The sequence below is a fragment of the Theropithecus gelada genome, chromosome 15 (genome assembly GCF_003255815.1).
Source record: "Theropithecus gelada isolate Dixy chromosome 15, Tgel_1.0, whole genome shotgun sequence".
Lineage (NCBI taxonomy): Eukaryota > Metazoa > Chordata > Mammalia > Primates > Cercopithecidae > Theropithecus > Theropithecus gelada.
Window position 1 is genome coordinate 77,246,794 of NC_037683.1, and position 26,933 is coordinate 77,273,726.

At 43.2% G+C, this 26,933-nt stretch overlaps 1 protein-coding gene across 1 annotated transcript in view; it reads right to left on the reverse strand.

Annotated features, from left to right (window-relative positions):
* Nucleotides 1–484: 484 nt before the first annotated feature.
* SLC1A1 (solute carrier family 1 member 1) overlaps nt 485–26,933 on the reverse strand; it is a 93,265-nt gene continuing 66,816 nt past the window's right edge. Inside the window, exons 3-12 of the mRNA XM_025359455.1 lie at nt 26,527–26,619; nt 24,182–24,296; nt 22,549–22,591; nt 20,895–20,993; nt 15,651–15,835; nt 13,922–14,029; nt 11,837–11,959; nt 11,196–11,390; nt 4,819–4,953; nt 485–2,647 (exon numbers count right to left, since the gene is read on the reverse strand). Coding sequence (XP_025215240.1) covers nt 2,401–2,647; nt 4,819–4,953; nt 11,196–11,390; nt 11,837–11,959; nt 13,922–14,029; nt 15,651–15,835; nt 20,895–20,993; nt 22,549–22,591; nt 24,182–24,296; nt 26,527–26,619 — 1,343 coding nt within the window. The 3' untranslated portion in view covers nt 485–2,400. The remainder of the gene's footprint in view (nt 2,648–4,818; nt 4,954–11,195; nt 11,391–11,836; nt 11,960–13,921; nt 14,030–15,650; nt 15,836–20,894; nt 20,994–22,548; nt 22,592–24,181; nt 24,297–26,526; nt 26,620–26,933) is intronic.

The following is a 26,933-nucleotide window of genomic DNA, read 5'->3' on the forward strand; positions in this document are numbered from 1 at the left end:
CTTGTAATCCCATTGGCTAACATGAACAATCGGATTATCTTTCCTCAAGCCTCGCTTTTTCATTCTTGGGGTAAAAAGTTTTGAAAACAATAATCCAGCTAGGCACACTGGCTCACGCTTGTAATCCTAGCACTTTGTGGGGATGAGGCAGGGGAATCACTTGAGGTCAGGAGTTCAAGACAAGTGTGGGCAGCATATTGAGACCCTGTTTCTACAAAAAATAGAAAAATTAGCTGGAGTAATGGTATGTGCCTGTAGTTCCACCTACTCAGGAGGCTGAGGTTTGAGCCCAGTAGGAGGAGGCTGCAGTGACCTGAGATCATGCCACTGCACTCCAACCTGGGTGACAGAGCGAGATTATATCTCAAAAAACAAACAAACAAAAAACTGTGTAAAATCTAATTCAACTGATCATATGTCTGCCTTCCCACACCCATCCAAGTAAGTTAAAACAACAGATAACAAGAAGAAAAAGGCGGGGGGGGAAAGAATGAGGGAAGTGTTTATTGAGACTGAAATGGAGCATTGTTCTCTTTTATGAGTTAACAGCAGTGTGTTAAGAGGCTGGTTACAAACTGACTCCAAAATGATAACTCTTAGCTCATGAACAGCTCTGCCAACTCTAGTGCCACTATAATTGGGGTATCCTAGTAAGGGGTAGAACCATTTAGCCCAAGAGAAATTACTGATTCAATTTCATTTACATTTAGATTTATTTCTTATAAACAATAGCAATATTTGCATTTTAAAATTCACATTGAATCATTATTTACTATTTATGATGTTTACATAACAATTCAGTATCATTATGTTGTAGATTTCAGATGTAGGTGGTCAATACTGAGTACTTATTTACTCTTCTGCTATCTTTGGCACAATTTCTCATTTCTTAAACATGAAAGCACAGGTTTAAGTTGGCTACACAATACTGCAGAAACATGACTATTTTGGATCTCAGTGTAAGTACAAGTTTATGTTAAGCATTATTTACAAGATGAGAACTGAAGCACAGACTTTAATACACTATCTTCATAAATTAGCAGAATGACAAGCAGAAAATGTAATGAATAGGGCCAAGATTACCAGTTAGAACAGTCCTCCCTGGAGGAGGAGACGAGTGTCATAGAATGGAACTATTTTCCCCGAACCACTGATATCAGTTTATGTCATGGGATTTACTCTGCAAGAACCCAGGTTAGGGGCAGGTCTTTTTCTGCAATGTGGCTTGTTCAACCCATGGAATCTTTATTAAAATACAACTTAGTTGGTAGCTGGCCAACATTATTTGGGCCCTGATAACAGAAGTGCAAGGATGGCAAAGTACTGGCCTCTTTGAGTATGAATGAACTTGGAAGAATAAAGCCTTCCAGTTGGATGAAAGCACATCCAGCCTTTTGTGAGTGACAGCTTTGTATATAATCTTATGCAGAGCTAATGTGGATTGCCTCGAGGCAGCTCAAATCTGGAAATTGTAAATGAATGGCTATGCTACCTTGGAGTATCACCATAGTACATCTCTGCTTTAGGGCTGATATACAGATGTGAAACGATCAAACAACATGATTTCTCATTCTAGTGCTCCTGAGAAAGGAGTTCTGATAAGCCCCAAAGCAGACCTGGGTTGGAATTGTGGTTATTATTCAAGTACAAGGAGAACTCTTTATTTCACATTGACGGTTCAGTTCTGATCTCTGTCTGGCAAATTATATGAAAATAATAAATATATACATATATATATATATATATATAGCTCTACGCTGAACACTGGGTTAATAGTTACCAGCGTCCCAATACAGTACATTGAAAAAAGAATCCTTCTCCCTTTCTTCCAAACCCTATGCCCATCTTAAAACTTATTGCAGAACTATGCTGGTCTGTTTTCTTTGAAATTGGCTGGAGATAAGTTAAAAATGGACATTTTGGCACATTAACTGGGGAGAGGTGGTTGAGATGCATTATAATTTATAAAAAAGTGAAAGGTCAAAGGAAATTCATGCCAATAGAAAGCCTGACTAAACATTTGTAACCAATGACAGAATATTTTTTTTAAACCCAAAACACTTGTCTATGCACGAGAAAGCATTTTCTTTTTCATATCCATTACCTAATTCTAATAGTTATTACTTTATGTACTTCCAAACTTTGTCTCTTATAGAATTTCTAAAACTCAGATAATAGAACTTTGCTTTTAATGGATTTCCCTTCATCTTACCCCACACCCAAATCCCAAAACCCGGAGAGCAAAGGCTGTGAATCCAAATATAGAAAATAATCTGGAGGTCTGTATATCAAATCAAATGAACACCTGGCCATTAGCGTTTTTCTTTTCCTTAACCAGTGTTTGAGATGACTCTCATGGAAATGTCCTTCCTTGTTTTCAGTTATCTGCAGCCAGGGGCCCTAGAACTGTGAGGTCTGGGTGAATGAGATGGTGTCAGACTTGTCTACTGCAAAGCCTCCATTGACATAAGACTTCTTGGTGTCTGAGTCTTCGTTGTCAAGGATTGTAGATTCCAAGGCAAAGGGATTCACAATGTTGACTTCAGATGAAACATCCATCTGCTCCAGCTCCTTCTTGGAGAGCTTTTCCACGATGCCTGTCCCAAAAGCATCACCAAGGACGTTGACCATGGTCCTGAACCGGTCCCTGGGGAGAGATGGGAGGCGTCAGACAGGAGGCCCAGATTTCATTTTCCTTCATCATCGGAGAGATGCAAGGACCTGACATGTTCAGTTTAGATTTAAGTAAATGCAGAAAGTGCTGTCCTTATGACTGACTTACTGAAGGCTCCTCACAGGCCTGGGGTTGTTCATAAAGGCATAGCATGAGCTCTCCCAAAGCAGCAATGATTTCCCTAAGTCTCCCTAAATTCCCTCCTCTTTCCCAAAGAAACATGAATAGAGTTGTTCCAGATATTTTCTGGGGGAACTGAGGGAGGTTCAGAATTCAGTAAGTTTTTCAGCCCTAACCTCTGTCTTGTGGTTTTCTAGATTCAATGCAAATGCCATTGTGGGCTGTCTTTGGGCAAAGGTCAGAGAACTTGGGTGTTTTGTGGGTGGTGTATGTACCATGTGCATGTGGGGTATGTGTGTGTGTGTTCAGGTCTATGGTGTACTTGTTTATTTACCAATCTAGGTCACTCTACTTATGAGCAAACCAGGAGGCACGGCGCAGAGCACGGGGTCAGAAAACACAGGTTAGCCCAGGAATGGATTTCTCCGTGAGCCACCCTTATCCGGTCTTAACTCCCAGAGAGCCTGGGGAAGAGACCGGTGACAGGAAGACAGGTAGAGAAGGCACACTGCAGAGGAGAGGATCCATTTTGATACTGGTGCTTTGTTGATAGCAACTGCATGCAGGGGGAATCTTGTGAAAACTACACCTGCAGAACAGAAAAGGCTGACAATGCTTACACATGGCCACACTGGATGCCCTTCTGTTATTTAGAACAAGTCCAGGGATTGAACTGGACCTAGTGTCTTTTTATCCCATACCTCCAATTGGACCTTTGACTCATCTGGGTATCTTGGCAGTGAAGGTAACTGGTTCTAGGAAGACTCAGGGAAAGGAGAAAAGTGCAAATCCACCATCATCACTAGAAAGAACCAAATCTTGCCTCAATGCTAGGATATCTTTGCAAGAAGGGTGCCACCTCATTTGGGCCTATAGCCCAGTTAGCTACTGAGGCCCCCCCAACCCATGACACAGCTTCCAAGCCAGGTGCAGAGGCTTTGCCATCTGAAATGTGAATCTGTGTTTTCAAGCCCACATAGGATGTCTCTGCTTCCCTTTCCATCTTATCTATCACCTGCAAACTACAGTACCTAGCACTGTACTCCCCAGTGAGCCTGAGCTGGTTCTGAGCAAAGGCTCCATGTGGAGTGATACTTACCTGCAATGCCAGGGGACAGAGCCAGACCTAGATGCTGCAAGACCCATGCACAGAAGTGGGCATCAAGGGTAAAGCTAGGAGCCAAGCTGTTTCTGACTTTAATCTTGAGGGTCACTAAAGGTACGTTCTCACACAGATGTTCTGCTGTATTGTGTGTGTGTGTGTGTGTGTGTGTGTGTGTGTGTGTGTGTGTGTATGTGAGAGAGAGAGAGAGAGAGAGAGAAAGTGTTGTTGATTGGGGCCTGAATAGTCCAACTCATTCTAATCATAACAATGAAACTTGCCATTTATTGAGTATGTATGAGCTGCCCGATACTGTTCTAGACACTCCATTCACATAAGCTCACTCAGTCCTTAAAACAACCCAATGAGATAGGCAGATTTTTTCCCATCTCACAGATTATACAACTGGGCCTCAGTTACGGAACTTGCTCGAGGTCAAGGAACTTGCTCAAGGTCAAGAAGCTGGTAAGACACAGGATGGTGATGCAAACCCAAGTGCTCGTGCCACTGTCCCTAACAGTTCGGAAGATGCTTAGGAAGATGGACTGATTTTGAACTAGGTGGTTCTGAGCCTATGATGCTGAACCTGGGCTGGGATAGGCCAGGATGGCCCCGGGGCCCTGCCTGGCTTCTCACCTTGTTGTTCTGTGTTTATCTTTGTTCCACACCCAGCTCCTAACCTTGAGCATTACCAGGTATAATGAGCTAATGGAGCTCACTGGCTTTTTAAAATCACTACTCCACATTATGAGGAGTTAATTTTTAAGCACATTATCAGATGGCCTGGTCAGAGGAAAATTAAAGCAGCAACAGGTGGCTCATTAGGCAATCTGAGGAGAGAATGATGACAGACTGCAGAGCCCGCGAGGCTGGGAAGCCCGCCTGCACATCCGGCTGAGGCAGTGCATTTATTTCAACTCACAGGAGCCAGTCGACAGCAATGATCAGGGTGACATCCTCGGCGGGCAGGCCCACGGCACTCAGCACAATCACCATGGTCACCAGGCCAGCCTGGGGCACACCAGCAGCTCCGATGCTGGCAGCTGTGGCCGTGATACTGCAGAAACATACCAGCAGGAAAGGAGTTAGACAATTACCTCTCCCGTTAAAGCGTTGGCCTGAAATGGTTAGTCCCGCTTAGTCGCAATGGCTATTACTGCTGTGTCCCTAAATTGGGCAGTTAGAATCTGTGACCTGCTGAGCCCCAGCTCTGCCTCATTACAGGATTAGAGCTGCAGGGGGAGGGGGGCTGGGCGGGGTATGATGCCATCTCCTTGCAGAGAGAGATGTGGCACATCACTCTAATGCAAGGAAGAACTGCATAAGTGGCACCAAAAAATGAGCAAGAGAGATACTCAAGAGGAAAGCAGGCGTTTACTAAATGGGGTGTTAATAGAAGGCTTTGTGTACTCATCTATGTATACATACACTCATCCTAAATAAGTGCCAGGTACCTCTGCACCTGCCTTCCTACTCCCTTCTTCCATCTACTCACCACCCAATAATTTACGGAGCACCTAATATATGGCAGGAATTTAAGTTGCCCTGAAGAATGGACAGAGGGATAGCTGTAGGGGCAGATGGACAACGGCATTTCAGGTGAAGGCAAAGGAATGAGTCAATGGTTAAGCAGGCCTTATGCACTCTCTTGACATTACAGGACTCTTTACCTCTGGGAACTGCTCTTTAGGGCACTGGATTGAGAAAGAGCTGATCCTGTCCAAGATGCAAGCATTTACTCCTGACTGCTCCTTTTTGCCAGTAGATGTACTCTGTGGGAAAGAAAGATCTGGAATCCAGGAGACGCAGCCAGGTGAACTTTATTACCAGGTATTTAAAAAGATTCCTCTTGGTAAGATCAGGTGAGGCAGTAGGGATTTTTCTCTTTGTAATGTGCAGTCTCTTTATCAGCAACATCTTCCTTATTTTAATTGGATCATTCTGAAGGAAACAAGTGCTCACCCTGCCCTGAAAAGTCCCTTGACTTAGATAAGCTTGAGACCACACCCACGACGCTTTCTGGAGACAAGTCCTTGCCCTTGGGCCAAGGCCTGAACTGCTGCCCAGGTGCCACTGGGTTGAAAGGTGAAAATGTAAAAATTGCCAATTTAAACTGGAAGAATCCCTGATTCTATCCACAAATTCATATGCTTTGGGGCTAAAAACGTCTTAGAGTTCTTAGGAAGCTGATTCTACTGCCCATTCATCTGCCTACTGAGGTGTTGCAGAAAGCATTTGAGGGTACAAACACAGGCCAGAGTTTTTTGACAAGTGTATTTTCATTCAGTGGTTTTGACCACCAAATTACAGTAAATTAGATTTCTGGGGCTGTACCAATTACTCTAAAGGTTTCAGGCTTCAGTCTCAAAGGTTTCTGGCCTCTATAACCCTTTGGATCTCTTCTGACATAATCACTCTTTGGAAAGCCGAAGTTTATTTTAATGCTGGTTGAAAAAAATTTAAATGGAATGCATCAACAGGTTTTCTTTGTCAGAAGTGATTTGTATCCATGCCAGCTGATCCCTCTTGGAAACCCTGAGGTGTCACAGTTATCCATGTTGCTATAGCCTGAGGCTGGGCTTGAAACTCAAAATTCATTTAGTCCAAGAAAACTCTGTCTTTGAGCCTTGACCTTGCTTGCTAGACTACGGCTGTTTGACTGGCATTGGTCTGAAACTCAGAACTATGAACCTTCAGATGGGAGAAAATAATATAAAAACCTACTCCTGCTGCTTGAACATATTCTACTTTGAGTTAGAGGATTTCCACAGAAGAAAACATAAATATCAGTGGCACAAAGTTCTTTCCTCACACTGAGGCCTAGTTTTAGGACCAGCCACTGGACTCGGCTCTCTAAACGGGTTGAAGGATGGGTTGTGACTTGGAGGGAACACAGGTTTTAGTGTCAGACACACCTGGGTGATGTACTTTAGGCTGTACCATTTCACTGATGGCATTTCTTTAGGCAAGTTACTTCTCTGAATCTCAATTCCTTGCCTGTAAGATGGGGACAGTATGTCTACTACAAGCTGCTGGGAAGATTAAATGAGGTTAATACATGTAAGGCATCTGGTATAGCACTTGTAGATGCTTAAAAACGTGCCATTTCTACATGTATAGCTATGTAACAAACCTGCATGTTATGCACATGTATCCCAGAGCTTAAAGTAAAACAAAAAACAAACAAATAAGGAGATTAAAAATGTGCCATTTCTGCTGCTACTTCTGCAACAGCAGTAGTTGCTGCTAATGCTTCGTCTATTGCTATTGTCGCTGCCACCACTGGTATTATTACTACTGCTACTGCAGCAACCAGAACAGCAACTATTACAACAACAACTACTACTTTTACTACTGCTACCTTTTTTCCTCTCTGCTCTTTCTGGGCCCCAAATCCTATAATTATCTTTTCTTTATTTTATGTGTGTGTGTATATATATATATACATTTTTTTTTTTTTTTTTTTTTCCCCCAGAGACAAGGTCTCACTCTGTCGCCCAGGCTGGAGTACAGTGGCATGATCACAGCTCACTGCAGCCTCCACCTATTAGGCTCAAGTGATCTTCTTGCCTCCGCCTCCTGAGTTGCTGGGACCACAGGTGCGCTCCACAACACCTGGCTAATTTTTGCATTTTTTATAGAGATGTGTGGCTTCGCCATGTTGCTCAGACTGGTCTTGAACTCCTGGGCTAAAGTGATCTGCCTGCCTTGGCCTCTTAAAGTGCTGGTATTACAAGTGTGAGCCTCTGCACCCTGCTGTATGATTAGCTTTACTTTTCTTTCTTTTTTCTTTTTCTTTTTTTTTTTTTTGATGTGGGATTTCACTTTGTTGCCTAAGCTAGAGTGCAGTGGTGCCATCTCAGTTCACTGCAACCTCTGCCTCCCAGGCTCAAGCAGTCCACCCACTTCAGCCTCCTGAGTAGCTGGAACTACAGGCACATGCCACCATACCTGGCTAATTTTTCTTTTTTAGAATATTTTTGGTAAACATGGGGTTTTACCATGTTGCCCAGGCTGGTCTCGAACTCCTGGACTCAACCGATTCACCCGCTTAGGTCTCCTAAAGTGCTGGGATTACAGGTGTAAGCCACCGCTTCTGGCCCTAATTATTTTTATAAGACAATTTATCCTTTTTTTTTTTTTTCATTTTGACACGTGTACTCACACCAATTTTCAATCAGTTGTAACCTTTGAGTATTATGATAAAGCCACAAAAGGGTATGTTTTGGGTAGATAGTACCTATGTTTCTTTGACATCCAGTCCACAGAAATATACTTTGGGTCTAAAAATCTCTTTAACCGTTAGTTACGTGAACTATAACGGTAACTGTCAAGTAAAACCAACTTTTATTATTTCCCATGTAGAGCCAGTGAGGATTTTAAATTTTAAGCGAATGATTACTTTGGGTCTCACAGTTGTTATTGGTTCTGGGCCAGTAGTTACCAGCAAATCTGATTTAAGAACACACCAGAGAGTAGGGAGAGAGGCTTTAATGTGAATTGACTAGCCTCTAGGCCCAGCGTTCATTCCTCTGGCAGTGAGGTTAAAAAATGATTAGAAAGATCTAGAAAACTTATAACCAAAAAAGAGGGAGGGATTTCATCATAAAGTGGCAAATACACAAAAGAATTGGCACCTCATAAACCACTCCTTGGAAATCAGTTCAGTGAAGACTGGGTTCCACATGCCAGGGTGAGGGAAGTGGGAAAAAACCCTTGGAAATGTAAAAGTAACAACTGTTGGAAGCACAGGGGTGGTTGTGGAGCAGAAACTTTCTCAGGCATGACTCAAGGTTTCAATTTTGACATACTCTCTGCTGTTATAATTACATGACTTTACTCAATCTCTTTGGCACAGGCTTCTTTAGCCACTAACACTTTTTTATAGATTACACGGCATTGGGATAGTTCTCCAGCTGGTGTGCCAAATGGTGTATTTCGCACTTGTCTTCAGCCAACAGAAATACTTTGCGATTTAGGGGTGGGGAGGATTTAAAAAATGCATTGTGTTAGAACATTGTTAGTTAACAAACTCTGATTTTATGCCTAGAATTTATGTTTAGGCTGGGGATACAAGAATGAATTAACTCTAAAGAGTTCAGATGCAACCTTGAGCAGGCCTAGGGACCAGTTTAGTCTTAAACTTCCATTCTAAACTGAACAAAAGTCTTCAGGTTAACTCTAATCCCAGCCTATTACTCTAACATAGCGCTATCCAAAATAACTTTCTGCAATGATGAAACTACTCTATGTCTGTGCTATCCAATTCAGTGGGCCACATGGCTAGTGGTTACCGTATTAAACAGTGCTGTCCTAGAGAAACAAATCTGGCAAAATCCACTTATGACAGTTCTACCATCTACTTGGGCAGACAATTTCTATCCTCATTTCATTAGAATTCTCTGCAGCATCTGACTCTGTGGACCATTTCACCCTTGAAAATCTCTCTTTTCTGGGTTTCCATGATACCAAGGTTTACTGGCTTCCCTCCCATCTCTCTGTCCTTCTCCCTCTGCCTCTTGGGTTTTCCCTTCTCTGCCTGCTTCTAGTATTAGGATTTTCCAAGCCTCAGTCCTTAATCTCCTTCTCTTCTCTACAAACTCTCCCTACGTCATGTCATCCACTTTCAACATTCACTGAGTGCTCACTACATAGGCACAGTTATAAGCATTTTATATGCATCTTACTTAATTGCCACTATTTGAATAAGTTTGTAGGTACTATTACTCATTTTACAGATGAGAAAACAGGAGCTTAAAAATTCAAGTCACTTGCCCAAGATCACAGCTAATCATGATGTAGCTGCGATTCCAATACAAGCAATAACTTGTGACTCATACATTTGAAGACCATCATTAAGCTCATGTTCCTGATGTCTGTATCTTCAGCCAGACCTGTATTTCTCATTGCATGTGTCCACCTAGAAGTCTTAAAGGCATTTCAAATTCAGTGTGTCAAAAAGTATTAACTATTTATCTTTCCTACCTATATGTGCTTCTCTTACACTAGTTCCTGTTCTGGTAAGTCCCACCCACCAATTTGGAATCATGTACCAATCCTGGGAGTCATCCTAGCATTCCCTTGCTTTTCACCCTGAATCCAGCTGATGCTTCTTCCATTCGTTAGCTCTTCTCCAACCTCAGTGTCAGTGCCTTCTAATACCCTGCCTGGACTTCTGCAATGGTCTCCTAACTGGTTTCCTAGATTTGATCCCTGCTCCCATCCAATACATCTGCCATATTGCCAGTTATCATTGTAAAAGGCAAATCTGCCAGGCGTGGTGGCTCACACCTATAATCCCAGCACTTTGGGAGCCTGAGGTGGGCGGATCACCTGAGGTCAGGAGTTCAAGACCAGCCTGGCCAACATGGTGAAACCCATTTCTACTAAAAATTCAAAAATTAGCCAGGTGTGGTGGTGCATGTCTATAGTCCCAGTTACTCAGGACGCTGAGGCAGGAGAATTGCTTAAACCCAGGAGGCGGAGGTTGCAGTGAGCCAAGATCGTGCCACTGCACTCCAGCCTGGGCAACAGAGCAAAATTCCATCTCAAAGCATAACATAAATAAATAAATAAATAAATAAATAAATAAATAAAATGCAAATATGTCCATAATGTGACAAAGCATCTAAGAACTTTCCACAAACTTTTCATACAAAACCTTTCATGACATGACCCCTGTCTCCTCATTCCTTTATGTTCTCCACATTGTATCCTTTATGCCAGCCATAGCAAGAAATCTGTATGCTGTAACTAGCCTATGGCTGCATCACAAGCTATTTCTGCCACTCCAGATACTCTTAGCTTCTTCCTTTGCCTGCTAAATTCCTATTCTTTTAAGATTCAGCTAAATGTTCCCCTCCTCTGGGAAGCCATCCTTCACCTTCACAGCTAGAACCAGCCTTTCCCTCTCTGGAGTCCTCTGTGAACACCATACAGAGTTCTCTTACATCCCTCATCAGGGTCTTCAGCATTCATTTGGATATGTGCATCCCAATCTAGCAGGGATCTTTTGAAAGCAAGGACTGGCCCTTACTCAGCCTTGAGTCTTTGTGCTAGCCTATGCCTAGATCCTACTGGCTTCAGTAAACCGAGCACAGGTGATGGCTTTGGCTACCCAGACCCCGAAGCAGAAATCTTGCATACCAGGATATAGTTGTATTTAATCTTGGGAAGGTACTTTGTAGATCAAGAAAAAGAATCCATCACTGGGACATTCTTGGTGTCCCTTCACGGACCATTTTTACTGGCAATAATCCCCATATCACCGATGACAATGAATGTGACACCACGCCCCACCTGATGGTGATGATCTGCCCAATGCCCAAATCCAGGTCATTCAACTGTGCAATAAACACCGCTGCCACTGCTTCGTAGAGCGCGGTCCCATCCATGTTGATTGTTGCACCAACGGGTAACACGAATCGAGTGATCCTCTTGTCCACCTGGTTCTTTTCTTCAGCACAGCGGAAGGTGACAGGCAGTGTTGCTGAACTGTGTGATAAAAAGAGAAAGGAACTTATGGTCTAGAAATGCTGGTCCTCAGTCCCTGCCTGAAGCCATGCCTCTCTTCCAAAAAGTAAATAAAGGGTCCTTTTGGGTAATCTTGTCAAGAAAAGTAAAGAAAACAACAAAACAAAATGAAAGAAAGGATCCAAAGCATGTTGGCCCTTTAGGCAGGTCCAGGAATCAGAAGGTGCTGTGCCCACCGCTGCTCCCAGGTATGCCATAACCCCTTCCTGAGCTGCAGGCCATGCTAAGAGGGCAGGAAATATGCAACAGCGTGAAGCAATGTGTTCAGGGCCAGGGACAGAGAATATGGAGGCCATTTCTCAAAGGCAGCTACAAAAACCGCAAGCTGGAGTCTGTTTTGTAAAGTGAGGTGAGAGTTGATGACATTGAGTCTGGAGGCTTCTTCCAGAAACCCCTCTTCTGTTTACCTGGAAGAGATCATGAGAGCTGTCAGGAGAGCCTGGGCCATTCCCATGGCAAATCGGAAAGGGTTCTTTCGTACGACTATGAAATATATCAGTGGGAGAATAACAATGGAGTGGATTGCAAGCCTGTAAACGAGAAAGAGAAATTAAAGTTTCAAAGATAATACCACCTCCCCACACTTAATCCTTTTATCAAACATCTTTTTAATTTATAAAATTGACTTTCATAATGGCCCAATGAGAAATGGGAGTAGGGCAGGAATATACGTCCCCATTCCATGTATGAGAGTGTAGAGGCTCACTCAACAAATGAAGCATCTTGTCAGAGTTAATGACAAAGCCAGTAGCTGAATCCAAATTTAAGGCTTCACAGAACAGAATTATATCATGCTGCCACACCCCTGTGTGTGCTATTCCTGCCACATGCACAAAAATGCCCTTTTTTCCTTCTGTTGCTGCTGAATTCTTCTCCTCTAACACTCAGCTAGGCATCCCCCTTCCTCCAGGAAGCCTTCCCTCACTTCCCCAGGTAGGGCTGAGCCTTCTTTCCTTTGTACCCTCTATGTCACCACTACACTATACCTCATATACCTCTTATCACAGCGCTCAGTCCTTACCCCCTCCACTCCTTGCACCAAGCTGCTGTCTTGCTGGTGGCACCCACTATCTAAGAGGGAAGTCAGATTTACAGTAAGGAAAAAAGTCTCAGCTATTCCACAGCCATAATTTGGGATGGACTTTCTTTTCTTTATTATTCCTGCCTTTTCAAACTGTTCCTTATTTCACATGGAAATACACAGGTTACATGAACTAGGGGGTTTAAGAAATGAGACTCATTTGGCAGATAGATATATACGTAACTGGCAGCTTACAGTCTACAGATCAGTTATGTGTGTTTGAAATAATAGGAAATGATCATCAAAATTACAGATCCTGGAGGTCTGGAGAGAGGATCTTCTCGATAGAGAGCTTGTAGCTAAAAACCATGAGGAACTGACTTTTAGTTTTCCATTAGACACCTAGCTGGGGTGACAGAATAGAAACCAGCAGAACTTGGTTATGAAATGGCTCAGCTCAAACACCCCAGCCACATCACTGCTGAGACACAATCCCTGGCACTGCCTGTTTCAGCAGCCCTACAGCAGGGTGGCCTCCAGTGAGGTGGAGGTCCCGCCTCCCTTGGCACCATGGTCCTCACACTGTAGGGACCAAATCTACCTCTGTGTTGGCTGGCAGGGCTGTGTTTTTGGGAAACACAGATTAAGAACCAAATGTGCTGTGTTGGAAATCTCCAATACGATCAAGTTCCAATAAGTGAGGTGATTGCTCAAGTTGGGTGCTTGTAGGTATTGACTTGTGGGAGTCAAATCAATAATATTTACTTATTCCCTTAGTCTATATTTCTTAGCATATGTGACATATTCTGCCCCTGGCTAGGTGTCCAGGGGCACCATTCATATCTTATCCCACCTCAATAGCTAGGCTATAATAAATATGCAAACTACCCAACCCCTGCTGCCTTCCTGTTTAATGGCTTCTAAAAAGGCCCACACAATTCCTCCTAGCCTCGAGATTCTCCTGGCACCCTCTCTGACACTCTGATGGTGCAGGCCATGGTGGTGGTTAACAGCCCCTGCTTTGAACCAACAGCCATCCTGCTCCTACTTGCTCAAGTCTGATTTCATTTAGGCCCTTGCTAATTTCTTTCAGGTTCAAGGTGCATGGAGGCTATTCTTACTTGCCTGGCTAGTTTACATTCTTAAGGAAATGAAGGCCAGGAGAGAGCCAAAGGAGGCTACAAGTGGGTTTCTCTCTTGTTTTAAAAAATTATTTTAACATAACCAATAAAGGCAGTGACAAAGCCTGGTCCAGGCTGTTCTGCCAAGAGCTGACAATTAGCACAGCATGATCCACCTACAGTACAGCTGTTAAAGGGCAGCCCTCCTCCCCCTGCTGTCTTATCTCTGAACCCTATCTTTCCCAGCACATAGGGGAGAAGCCAGTTTTAACCAACTGAAACCCAGCCTCCCAGTGGTCATCCTATTGGATTAAAGGAACTTTCTGTCTCTTCTCTTGAGTCTGACATACCCAGTCAGGACTGTGGCCATGTAAAGGCCCAGCTTGCGGAATATTTCCCAGTCTTCAACTTCTATGATCTTCCCAGCAATCAGGAACAAAATACCCAGTGGCATATAACTGGAAAGGAAGCACAACAGAGGCATGATTCTGTCAGCAAGTGTTTTCTCATGCTGGGTTGGTGGGGAAGGAACAGGCCAGTGTGCGCACCCTCGGCTTGGCATGCTCGCTTGGTGGAGCACGGGATGCAGAATTGAAGCTAAGAGCTGTTTCAAGTCCTGGGTGAACAATACTGGCTCTAGTTTGCAGTACCTATGTGCACCTTAAATTCTACCCATCCAAACTACCACAGGATAGTTTGCAAACTTGGCAAGAACATGTGGTTCTTGTTGATCTGAACAGATCCACATGATGATCTGAACAATTTTCATGGTTGCATCACTCAAAGCATTGAAGAAATCCACCAGAATTTGTGGATGAGGGCGCACACCTCATGCCATGTTCCTAGTGCATATATATCCTGCTGATTGTCATATCTGCAGATCTCACTTGAGCTTGATCCTCACTGACAAATATGGCTCTTTCTAGCCATGGTCATCTGTTTCCCAGGTATCAGCAACAGAGGCAATAGTATTAGTACTAGAAGTGATCATCATAGCTCTATTTGTGGAGCTCTCGTTACATCTTGCATTAGGGAAAGTATTTTATGTGCATCATTTCATTTAATGTACTTCTCCTATCCCTGGGGGTAGGTTTTATTATCCTTTTTAACAGATGATGAAGCTGAGGTTTCTGCAGTATTAAGTGACCTGTCTGTCCATTTTTACTGAACCCTTTACACCACTGTCAGACATCACTGTCCGTATCTACACTTTGGATTAAATAATGTTGAACCAATTAAATATGAGGTAAGTGAGGCAGATGCCTCCTAAGAAAGGTGGACTTTTTGGCATTTCCAGGGACAGGGCAGACACTCAAGTAGTGTCACTGGTATGCTCACGGATGGCAGCTTTCATTCAGATGGGTTAGTGCCCATGCTGTACCAGTTATAAATATTTTTAAACTCACTTTTGCATGGGGCACAATAGGGAAAGCACTTTGTGTTCTCACGTACAATGAACTCCTTCTAATCATTTTTTAAAGAATTGCTTCTTACATGAAGGCTGACTGGGTGTAAGATGATCTCGCAAGGCTTTGAGGGAAAAGACAATGGTTGATAGCTAGACTTTTGTTCATGAACTAACTCCTGGGTAATATGTGGAATTATTTAATACTCTAGTGGTGGCTGGGTGTGGTGGCTCACACTTGGGATCCCAGCATTTTGGGAGGATGAAGTGAGTAGATTCTTGAGCCCAGGAGTTTGAGATCAGCCTGGGCAACATGGCAAAACCCTGTCTCTTCAAAAAATACAAAAAAAATAGCCAGGCATGGTGGTACATGCTTGTAGTCCCAGCTACTCAGGTAGCTGAGATGGGAGGATCACTTGAGCACAGGAAGTTGAGGCTGCAGTGAGCCGGGATTGCACCGCTGCATTCCAGCCTGGAGTGACAGAGTGAGACTCTGTCTCAAAAACAAAAACAACCAACAGCAACGAAAGCCCCCACAAAATACTCTGGGGGCTCAATATTAAATGTCCAACTTCTCTAGCATGAGGTCAGTTGAGAAACATAAAACCTCTTCTAATTTTGAGGAGACAGAATTGTCAGGGGAAGCAAAATGACATTAAACGGTGTCTGCTCACCACATGATGATCTGAACAATTTTCATGGTTGCATCACTCAAAGCATTGAAGAAATCCACCAGAATTTGTCCCTTTTCTCCCATTTTTCCAATGACAAGTCCAAAGACAAGGCAAAAGACAATCAAGCCCAGGACGTTTATGCCATCTGAATACATGCCAATGATTTTGTATTCCTTTGTTTTGTTCTGTGGATCAAAACCAAGAAAACATATTGACTCATGATTATAATCTTGTTAGAAAGCACAGGTTTGGAAATGAGAAGATACAATGACCAAACATAATAAACTGGTGATCTCCCAGGCAGAGTCAACAAAACTATAGAAAATATAAAAACAATAATAAAAACACCTATGCATGTAACAAACTTAACCCTTGCTCCCCGAAGTTAACATGCTTTCTCTTCTTTCAACAAGTCCATATTTGAATATTTCTTATAAAGGTTTCTTATTCTGGAACGGTTTATATTTTTATTATGAATTTTAGAATCAAGGCACTTTTCAGGGTCATTTTAACTACTAGCTACATTTGGAGTCTGCTTAAAAAAGACAGGAATTAATAATGCAGGAAGTACAAAGTACTTACCAGTGTGAACACTTTTACCATCTGTTTTACCCTGATAATGAAGCACAGTAACATTCTTTATGCCTGTGGTCTTGGATGACCAATAGGATTATTTATTTATTTATTTATTTATTTATTTATTTATTTAGAGATGGAGTCTCTCTCTGTTGCCCAGGCTGGAGAGCAGTGGCACGATCTCGGCTCACTGCAAGCTCTGCCTCCCAGTCCCAGATTCACGCCATTCTGCCTCAACCTCCCCAGTAGCTGGGACTACAGGCGCCCGCCACCACGCCTGGCTAATTTTTTTGTATTTTTAGTAGAGACGGGGTTTCACCATGTTAGCCAGGATGGTCTCAATCTCCTGACCTTGTGATCCGCCCACCTCAGCCTCCCAAAGTGCTGGGATTACAGGCGTGAGCCACCGCGCCTGGCCTATTTATTTATTTTATTTTTTTTGAGACAGTTTCACTCTGTCGCCCAGGCTAGAGTGCAGTGGTGGTATCTCAGTTCACTGCAAGCTCCGCCTCCCAGGTTCAAGCAATTCTCCTGCCTCAGCCTCCCTAGTAGCTGGGATTACAGGCATCTGCCACCACACCCAGTTAATGTTTTGTATTTTTGGTAGAGACAGGGTTTCGCCATGTTGGCCAGGCTGGTCTCGAACTCCTGACCTCAGGTGATCTGCCTGCCTCAGCCTCTCGAAGTGCTGGGATTACATGTGTGAGCCACCACGCCCAGCCAGGATTCTTTTTTTTTTTTTTTTTTTTTAAACTTCTATATTCAAGGGTACATGTGGTGCAGGATGTGCAGGTTTGTTACATAGGTAAACGTGTGTCATGGGGGTTTGTTGTACAGATTATTTCATCACCCAGGTATTAAGCCTAGTATCCATTAGTTATTTTTCCTGATCCTCTCCCTCCTCCCACCCTCCTCCCTCTGAAAGGCCCCAGTGTGTGTTGTTCCCCTCTATGTGTCCATGTGTTCTCATCATTTAGCTCCCACTTATAAGTGAGAACAGGCAGTATTTGGTTTTCTGTTCCTGTGTTAGTTGGCTAAGAATAATGGCCTCCAGCTCCATCCATGTCCCTTGCAAAGGACATGATCTTGTTCTTTTTTAATGGTAGCATAGCATTCTGTGGTGTGTATGTATACATTTTCTTTATCCAGTCTATCATTGGTAGGATTTTAGACATACAAAAATTAGCTAAATACCTACTACTGTGAATCATGTATTCGTTTTTACCTTTTTTTTTTTTTTTTAAAACAACAGGGTCTCATGTTTTCCAGGCTGGGGTGCAGTGGCATGATCATAGCTCACTGCAGCTTCAGACTCCTCAAGGAGGGCTCAAGTGATCCTCCCACCTCAGCCTCCCAAGTAGCTGGGTCTACAGGTGCATGCCACCATGCCTGGCTTAATTTCTTCACTTTATCCTGGGTACAAATAGCCTGAGATTTACAGAGAGATAACTGAGTGATGCCAACTAGGTTTGTAAAGAATTATGTTAGCTAGGCACGGTGGCTCACACCTGTAATCCCAGCAGTTTGGGAGGCTGAAGCAGGTGGATCACCTGAGGTTAGGAGTTCGAGACCAGCCTGGCCAACATGGTGAAACCCCGTCTCTACTAAAAATACAAACATTAGCCAGGCATGGTGGTAGGCGCCTGTAATGCCAGCTACTTGGGAGGCTGAGGCAGGAGAATTGCTTGAACTTGGGAGCCGGAGGCTGCAGTGAGCCAAGGTCGCAGCACTACATTCCAGCCTGGGTGATAGAGCAAGACTCCATCTCAAACAAACAAAAAATTATGTTGAGGAGCCACTGGGCTACCAGTCATTTCTTACTTATGATCAAACATATATTTAGGGCAAAGCTAGAGTATTACTGCAATGGCTATAGCATAAGGTCTTAAGATTCAGTTGGAGATGGCCGGGCGCGGCGGCTCAAGCCTGTAATCCCAGCACTTTGGGAGGCCGAGACAGGCAGATCACGAGGTCAGGAGATCGAGACCATCCTGGCTAACACGGTGAAACCCCGTCACTACTAAAAAATACAAAAAACTAGCCGGGCGAGGTGGCGGGCGCCTGTAGTCCCAGCTACTCGGGAGGCCGAGGCAGGAGAATGGTGTGAACCCGGGAGGTGGAGCTTGCAGTGAGCTGAGATCCGGCCACTGCACTCCAGCCTGGGCAACAGAGGGAGACTCTGTCTCAAAAAAAAAAAGATTCAGTTGGAGAGACAAGACTGTGAGAAGCATGAGCCAATAATAGCAGGATGGTATGTAATTAATTGTGCACCCAAACTATGAGATACAAGTGTCATATGGAGAGTGGGACATGAATGAGGGTTTCGAAGTTAGGGAAAACTATGGCTGAGGAATCAGCAGCCAGGAGAAAAAGCATGTTTCAAAAAGATGGCAAGCAAAGGCAAAAATGATCATGCACTAGGCCTTTGCACCCTGCTTGAATAATTCTTGCTCATTCATTACGGCCTCCAGACTAATTTAACACCCCTTGTTGAATGCCCCCCAAACATCCCACTCTTCCTGATTGTAATACTCATCATTCTTTGTATGAGGACAGAGGCCTGGCATCTATCTTTTCACCATTATAATCCCAGTGCCCAGCAGGGCCTGGGGTATGGAGGGTGCTCAGAAAATATTTGTGGAACAACATCAAAAGGCAAGAATAAAGAGTGATGGAGGAAGTGGATCTGGAAAGAAGAGAGGCGCCCACTGGAAGTAAGTTGTGAAAACTAGAGAGAAGCCAGGTCATGCAGCACCTCTGAACCCGGTCAGAGGAGTTAAGGCTTTCTGCAGTAGGAAGCAGGGAGCCAACGGTAGTTTATTTAATTTGAATTCGTAAGTCTAATGAATACTCCTTTTCTCCTTAAATCATTCCTTCCTGTGTGAAGTTGAGAGAACATTCAGGAGAAATCACTACAGGCTTACAAAGATACCACTGCAGGCCCACACATTCTGATCTCCAATTCTGAAATCCCCAAACCTCTCAAAGCATGTGGATTTTATTGATAAGTTTATAGCAAACTCTTTTGGCAGCAAAACCTATCCTAAACTGAGATGAGGCTACTGGCTACTAAGGGTTCATTTCTCTCCTTGGCAGAATATTTATGAGTTTGTTATAAAAACATTGACGTGGTTGATTCTGGCATGTTGTTGCCCTTCTCACTTACGAAGGTTGCATAATATGCAGTACATACACCACATGGCCGTTCTAAAGTCTGAGAAACTCTGAACTCCGAATTACATCTGGGCAGAGAGATTCTGACTAGGAATTGTGGACCTGCATTGCATGCTTATGTATCTGACAAATCTACAGCAGTTCCTAGAGATGGCCAGCTCTACTGTAAGCAGACCCGGAGAGGAAGAGGCAACAGGGCTCATTTTTTTGCTCTTTGTGGTCGATTCTCTCTATTCCTGGTAATTATGTTCTGTAAAGTGCCCATGAACACTGCATTAGCAAATACTGAACCGTTGCTCCTGGGGGAAATGCAGGGTTATGTTTCTGGGAACCTTGGACACATCCTTTTCAGCAAACAATCAATATATAACATTGTTGTATTTCTTTTACAGACACCTTGTTTCATATAGATTGTTGATTTATTAATATTGACCTCACAGCCAACAGCACTATAACTCATTCCTGAATGAAGCTTTTCTAAAGCACAAATTTTCTCCCCAAGGCACATCAAATGCCTTAGGAACATCTTGTGCTTAGGAACCCTGGAGACCACTTCAACATGATGCTTACTTGTTTTGAAACAAGAGTCTTGCCCTGTCACCCAGGCTGGAGTGCAGTTGTGCAATCATAGCTCAAACGATCTTCCTGCCTTAGCCTCTCAAGTATCTGGGACTACAGGCATGTGCCACCACACCTGGGTTATATTAGGATGTTTTGTAGAGATGGGGTCTCACTATATTTCCCAGGCCAGTCTCAAACTCCTGGCCTCAAGTGATCCACCTGTCTTGGCCTCCCAAGTACTGGGATTACAAGTGTGAGCCACCATACCCAGCCTGGTCCTTTTTTATTTTTTTATTTTTTGACACAGGGTCTCTGCTATCCAGGCTGAAGTGCAGTGATTCAATCATGGTTCACTGTAGCCTTGACATCCCTAAACAAGCGATCCTCCTACTTCAGCCTCCCAAGTAGCTGGGACTATAGGTGTGCACCATCATACCCGGCTATTTTTCGTTTTTTGTAGAGGTGAAGTGTCACTATGTTGTGCAGACTGGTCTGGAACTCCTGGGCTCAAGTGATCCTCCCACCTCGGTGTCCCAACGTGCTGGGATTACAGACGTGAGTCACTGAACCCTGCCCTGGTCCATTTTAAACAGCAAAATCACAAAAATGCAAAAAAGATGATACTAAACACACTGCAAAATGGACACTTGTTTCCAGTATGAGAATCAAAGCAAGAAAGCAGAGCACAACTTTGTTCATCTTAGCTGGGAACATGCCTGTCGGGTGACTCAAATATTTTGCTGCTTTTTATGTACCTGTGGATGACCACGAAATCCCCATAAGTATGGATTTTGGGGTCACAAATAAATTTTAGCAAGTAGGTGAATTCTCAAATGCAGATTCTGTGAATGACGAGGATTGACTGTATTTCCTACTTGGTCATGAGTCAGTGCCTGTCTCCTGGGGAAGAGGAACAGGAAACAAGAATGGTACCTTGGAAATAGCAGTTGTCATGACAGCTGTGAAGGACTCTTCTGTCATGTTCGTCTCTGGATCTCTGGGAGGCTTCACTTCTTCACGCTTAGTTTTGTACTGCACGTTGGAGAAAATCAAGGACAAGCAAACAAAATGTTTTTTAAGCTTTTGAGACTAAATCACAGGAACATGTTATTTTGGTCAAACAAGTGCCACTGAAGGGATCTACCTCCAATGCCTCTGTTGGCTCCAGTTGTCAATGGTACCTCCCATCAGGTTTTGGAACTAAAAGCAAGGCAGAAATGTAAACCCCTGACTCCCACAATCACCATTCACTTATGTCAAAATGTTCCTTCACTTTCACAATAAGCGACAAGTTGATGGAGGAATAATACAAAAGAAAGTACAGGCTTGATCTGCAGGTGCTTTCAGAGACAGTCTCTGTAAGGATTCCTGTCAATCATTTTTGTTTTTATTAATTAATAAATTATTTTTAATTTGAGCAAAAACACTTCATCACTTTGATAACATCACCACGACTTTAATAAGCATCAAGAAAGGTTTAACAATATGGTTGTTCCAAAATCAACAGTCCCCTTAGGGCTATTCAGTGATACTGCTGTTGAATTCTCTTCTTTCAGCCCTGTTTGGTTCTGTGGAGCTTCCACATGGGGGTTTAAGAAGGAGTGAGTATATTATTACACCAGGCATAAGTGCTCCCCCTACAAGGCTCTGCCAACACCGAGAACCTTACAAACAACCACTGTGACTGATTTGCAAAGGCCCCGCTGTAATAGAGGAGGTTCTGTCCCTCGTGGAGGTCGGCAGAGAGCAACAGAGTTGCCATTTTTGTTGGTATACACAGAAGCCTCTGTTCATGTAACTTATGTAAATGAATACAGCAGTTTGTGATGGACTCAGCTGTCTTAAAGCACATAAATAAATAGGAGGGAAAGGCTTGAAGTAAATGGAGTGAAGAGATTGTTCAATTTTCCTATAGAAAAAAAATCATGGCTTTGTTACACTACGTTGTAGAGCTCCAGCAATGGGGATGCAATGATTTTTTATTATTTCTTTTTAGAGACATGGTCTTGCCATGTTGCCAAGGCTAGTCTGGAACTCCTGAGCTCAAGGGATCTCCCACCTTGGCCTCCCAAAGTGCTGGGATTACAGGTTTGAGCTTCCACACCTGTCTGGGACACAATGATTAAGGAGAAGACTGAACCCAGATGTGGACCACACCAGGAGGGTTAGATCCTGGGTTCTAATACCAGAGGAAAAGCAAAGAGGAGATAAAGAACTACCTTTTTTCTGCAGAAAGTTTAAACTTCTATACAAATATACCATGGTTCTCCAAAAATAGGTACTGGAGGCCACATTTTAAAATACTCATTATTTGACAGATTTCTGACTTGTACCATTTGAGCCCTTTTGGGGGGAAAAGCATAAAGGAAAAGGAAGCAGTGTAAATTGTGACATGCACCTTACTGTGAGCCAGAAAGGCTAGATACAAAATAGAGACATCACCTTAAACTCGGCCAGTCACAGGTGTACGTCCCGCTGCCATTTTTGCGGGGCTAATTCCATTTCTTGAATCACAGCAGAAAAAAACATTTTTTAATTGATAATGGGAAGAGGGTAGCAACTTAAGAGCACAAGTAATTAATATTACCTGCTGAAAACAGGCCTGGACAAGATTCTCAGGGAACATATTCCTGTTGGAGACATGAAAGGCAGTATTATGTTAGGGCAAAAAGTATTGTTTTGTCATACCTAATATATTGGTAGAAATGAGTATAATATAAAACTAGTACTCTGGTTTCTCTTCTGGCCTCTCCTTTGCGGAATACTTCATGTATTGAGATTTCTTTTTTCCTGCAGAGCTTCACCCAAGTATAGAAAGCTCTCCTAATCGACTATCACTTAACTGATTCACTGAGTAACTGACATGCTTGCTCTCCTTGGTAAAATGGACACTCACAGTCAAGAGACTATTTATTCTTTAATATTCTGAACATTTCTGTTTTCATCAATGACGTTGTATGCTTACTGATATGGTTTGGCTCTGTGTCCCCACCCAAATCTCATGTCAAATTGTAATCCCCACATGTCAGGGGAGGGGCCTCATGGGAGGTGATTGGATCATGGTGGGTGGTTTCTCCCATGCTATTCCTGTGATCATGAGTGAGTTCTTACAAGATTTAGTTGTTTGAAAGTGTATGGCACTTCTCCCTTCGGCCTTACTCTCTCTCCTGCAGCCATGTAAGACGTGCCTTGCTTCCCTGCCTTTGCCATGATTTTAAGTTTCTTGAGGCCTCCCCAGCCATGCGGAACTGTGAGTCAATTAAACCTCTTTCCATTATAAATTACCCAGTCCCAGGTAGTTCTTTATAGCAGTGTGAAAATGGACTAATACACTTACCATGGGTTCATTGTATTTGTTCCCAAATTCTTTATACCAGTTGCAAATATCATCATAATTACTGAATTTCATATTATGTAAACCAGTGAAATAGGAGCATAAAAAGGAAGGAATGGTTTCTATAAAATCTAAGCCACATGCCTGGAAACTCAATAAAGGCCAGTGACTAAGATTTTTATGGTTAGATTAGGTATGGGAAGATTATTGAAATTAAAAAGAAAAACTGGAAAGATTTACACTCAGCTTTCTTTGCAATGTCCAAAGGTTTTGGTGCTCTGTTCTACAGAAACTTTATCTGGAACTTGCAGATGATACGTTTATAAGGGCTGTATACGCAACAGAAACTTTAAGAAATTACCATGAGCTAACAAACTTGAAGAAAAGACCTTGACTTTATGTCAAACAATTGGTGAATAAATACACTAAGTGTTAAGTGAAAACAAAATATGTAATGTGTATCTTATGTCCTTTTTTACGAGTCTCTGCTTTAATTGGTATTTTTTATTGATTGACCTATTTACAGCTCTGGTTGCTTTCAATAAGAGAGTTTCTCCTGTACAATTAAAAAATGGATTTATCTAAGTGCGCTTCAGAACTGACTACCAATCCATCCCAGCATCTCTCTGGAACATGTATCTGCACTTCTGTTCATCCTAAATCCTGACTCAGAAGCCTGTTTCTTCTCTTCCCTCTTGGAACCAAGACTTGGCAAGCAGTACTGGCTATGTAATTTGTGGGTTCCTGAGCAAAATGAAAGTGCACAATAATTCAAAAGTTATTAAAAATTTCAATAGAGTAACAGCAGAATATTAAACCACGTACAAGGCCTTGTGCTACTATAGGGTTGCATGTCCTTGAAGCCACCTTGTGGCAAGACACTCACCTGATGAGATCTAACATGGCATCCACCGTACTGACTTCAGGGGTGCTGCCTGTCCTGTCGATTTCAGCCACTTTCTGGGTGACACCAGGCTTAATGCTCACCACCAGCACAATACCTGTGGCCAAGGACAGTGTCCACAGAGCATTAGGAACCTTCCAGGGCACCTGGCACAGCTAGTACCTTTAGAACAGTGGGCATGGTTATACCAGGCAATAGTGTGATGGAGAGGACCCTGAGGTCCAGCCAAAATGCTGAGCCTCCTCTGGAATCTCAGCAACCACTTTAATTACTCTTCCATTTAAATGAGTAAGCAGAAAGAACTCCGTGTGCTTGCGTGCATGTGTGTGTGTGCATGTGTGTTTAAAATGAAGGGGCTGCATCCCAGAATTGCTTCTGGAAACACCTGCTGATGAGAATATTCTTTTTCTTGAACTTACAAGATCAGCCTAGGGAGGTGTTAGGGTAAGGATGATCCATTTTCCAGCCCAGAGAATGCATCTGATGTCTTTCTGCAACTTTTACCCACAGATGCTGGTTATCCTCCTGATAATACAAAACCAGCCTTGCCTTCCTTCCACACCATAGGTCTTCAAGTATCTCGAAAGCAGTCATGTGGGAAAATGCTGTTCCAGGGGTGGAATGAGGACAAATAGATGGGAGTTATAGGGAGAGAAGGTTCATCTCTCTGTAAGGAAGAACTGTCTACATGGCAGAGCATCTGACATCACCATTGTGGCCTTGGTAAGTAATGGGCTCCTGTCACTTGAGTGTCCAAGCCAAGGTGGGAGGCTGTAGAAGAGACCAAGACATTGGAGGGTGTTTGACTGGAGGGAAGTGAAGAAGAAAAAGGTCCTTATGCTCCTTATTGCTCCTCCCTCAAGAGGAGGCAATGGTAATCCAAGGGGTAGGGCTCTGGTAGGGCTTTGGTAATCCAAGAGTGGGCATGGCCCACTCTTTTCCTCTCTCAGGGTTGTAGAAGGGCTATATGCCTCCAGCTAATAAGAGAGCAGGATCTTGCTTCTCATTGCTATTTTTTTCTCTGTGTCTGTCTTCCTCAGGAAACTCATGAGATGATGTGGTTTTGTTTTATGGCAGAGTTCAGGCTCTCCTGGGTCCCTTGGCCTAATACCATTAAAGCCTCACTACATCCCACCTCTTCTTATCAGCTTATTGAAGCAGGGCTACAAGGGCCGAGCTGCTGCCACATCTGAGTACATGCTCTTTCTGTCTTCCCCCTCTGGACATTCTTCTTAAAATGTCACTCAGGGTTACAACGACCAAGCATTCTTCAAAAAACCATGCTAAAGGTATAAGAGCAGCTACTCCCTTACTAGAATTTTCTTCCTCTTACAAGTGGGATTTATCCTTAACAAGGATAGCTTAACAAGGATAGCTGTTAGCTCTTGTTACTATGTGAAATGCACTAAAATGCTATATTTCTGGAAATATTTTATAATTATACTCAACTTCGCTATTATAGACCAATTATCCACTTTAAGAATTATGTAAGTGGCTGGGCACGGTGGCTCACGCTTGTAATCCCAACACTTTGGGAGGCCAAGGCAGGTGGATCACCTGAGGTCAGGAGTTTGAGACCAGCCTGGCCAACATGGTGAAACCCTGTCTCTACTAAAAAAGTACAAAAATTAGCTGGGCATGGTGGTGTGCACCTGTAATCCCAGCTACTCGGGAGGCTGAGGCAGGAGAATCATTTGAACCCAGGAGGCAGAGGTTGCAGTAAGCCGAGATCATGCCACTGCACTCCAGCCTGGGTGACAAGAGTGAGACTCCTTCTCAAAAAAAAAAAAAGTAGTTAGGGTCAGGCACGGTGGCTCATGCCTGTAATCTCAGCACTTTGGGAGGCTGAGGCAGGCAGATCCCTTGAGCCCAAGAGTTCAAGACCAGCCTGGGCAACATAGCAAGACTCCCCATGTCTCTTTTTAATTTTAAAAATATATATTTTTTAAAAAGTAGTTGAGCTTTTCTTAACACACAATTTTTTTTTTTTTTTAATCAGAAAGTAGTATTGTCAAAGTACCATAAAGTTTTCCCTTTGAAGTCTGTCTGCCAGGTTCAAGTGATTCTCCTGCCTCAGCCTCCCAAGTAGCTAGGACTACAGGTGCATGTTACCATGCCCAGCTAATATTTTTGTACTTTTAGTAGAAACAGGTTTTTGTGTTGGCCAGGCTGGTCTCAAACTCCTGACCTCAAGGGATCTGCTCACCTCAGCCTCCCAGAGTGCTGGGATTACAGGCCTGAGCCACCGCGTCTGGCCGCCAACTACTTTTTGAATGAAAAAAAATTACCGTTACATAGAGCAATAAGGATTCAGAAATAAATATTACCTAGAATAACAGCAATGAGAGTGGTACAGAAATAATACACGACAGCACGTAGACCAATTTTTCCAGATACGTTGGAATCCAGTGCAGCAACACCTGAAGGGCGAGACAGAAATCAAATTACATTAATTTTAAAAGACAGGTTTCCCGCAATTTAATCCTCAAGGTGTGAAATAAAGAGCTGAGAGGTGTTCTTATCTACAGACAATGGGCAATAACATGCAATGGGCAAAAGCAACACTTCAAAATTCCAAACAGATGTAAGAGAGGGAAGCCCAGTCAGGTGCAAGTTCCCCTGCAGGCAGCTTCCCACAGCCTTGACCTCCAGGAGTGCCCTGCCTTCAGATCTTCTTGGAGTTGGTCAGAAAATGATCATAAGGAGTCCCCCTCCCACATTTGCAGTAAGAACT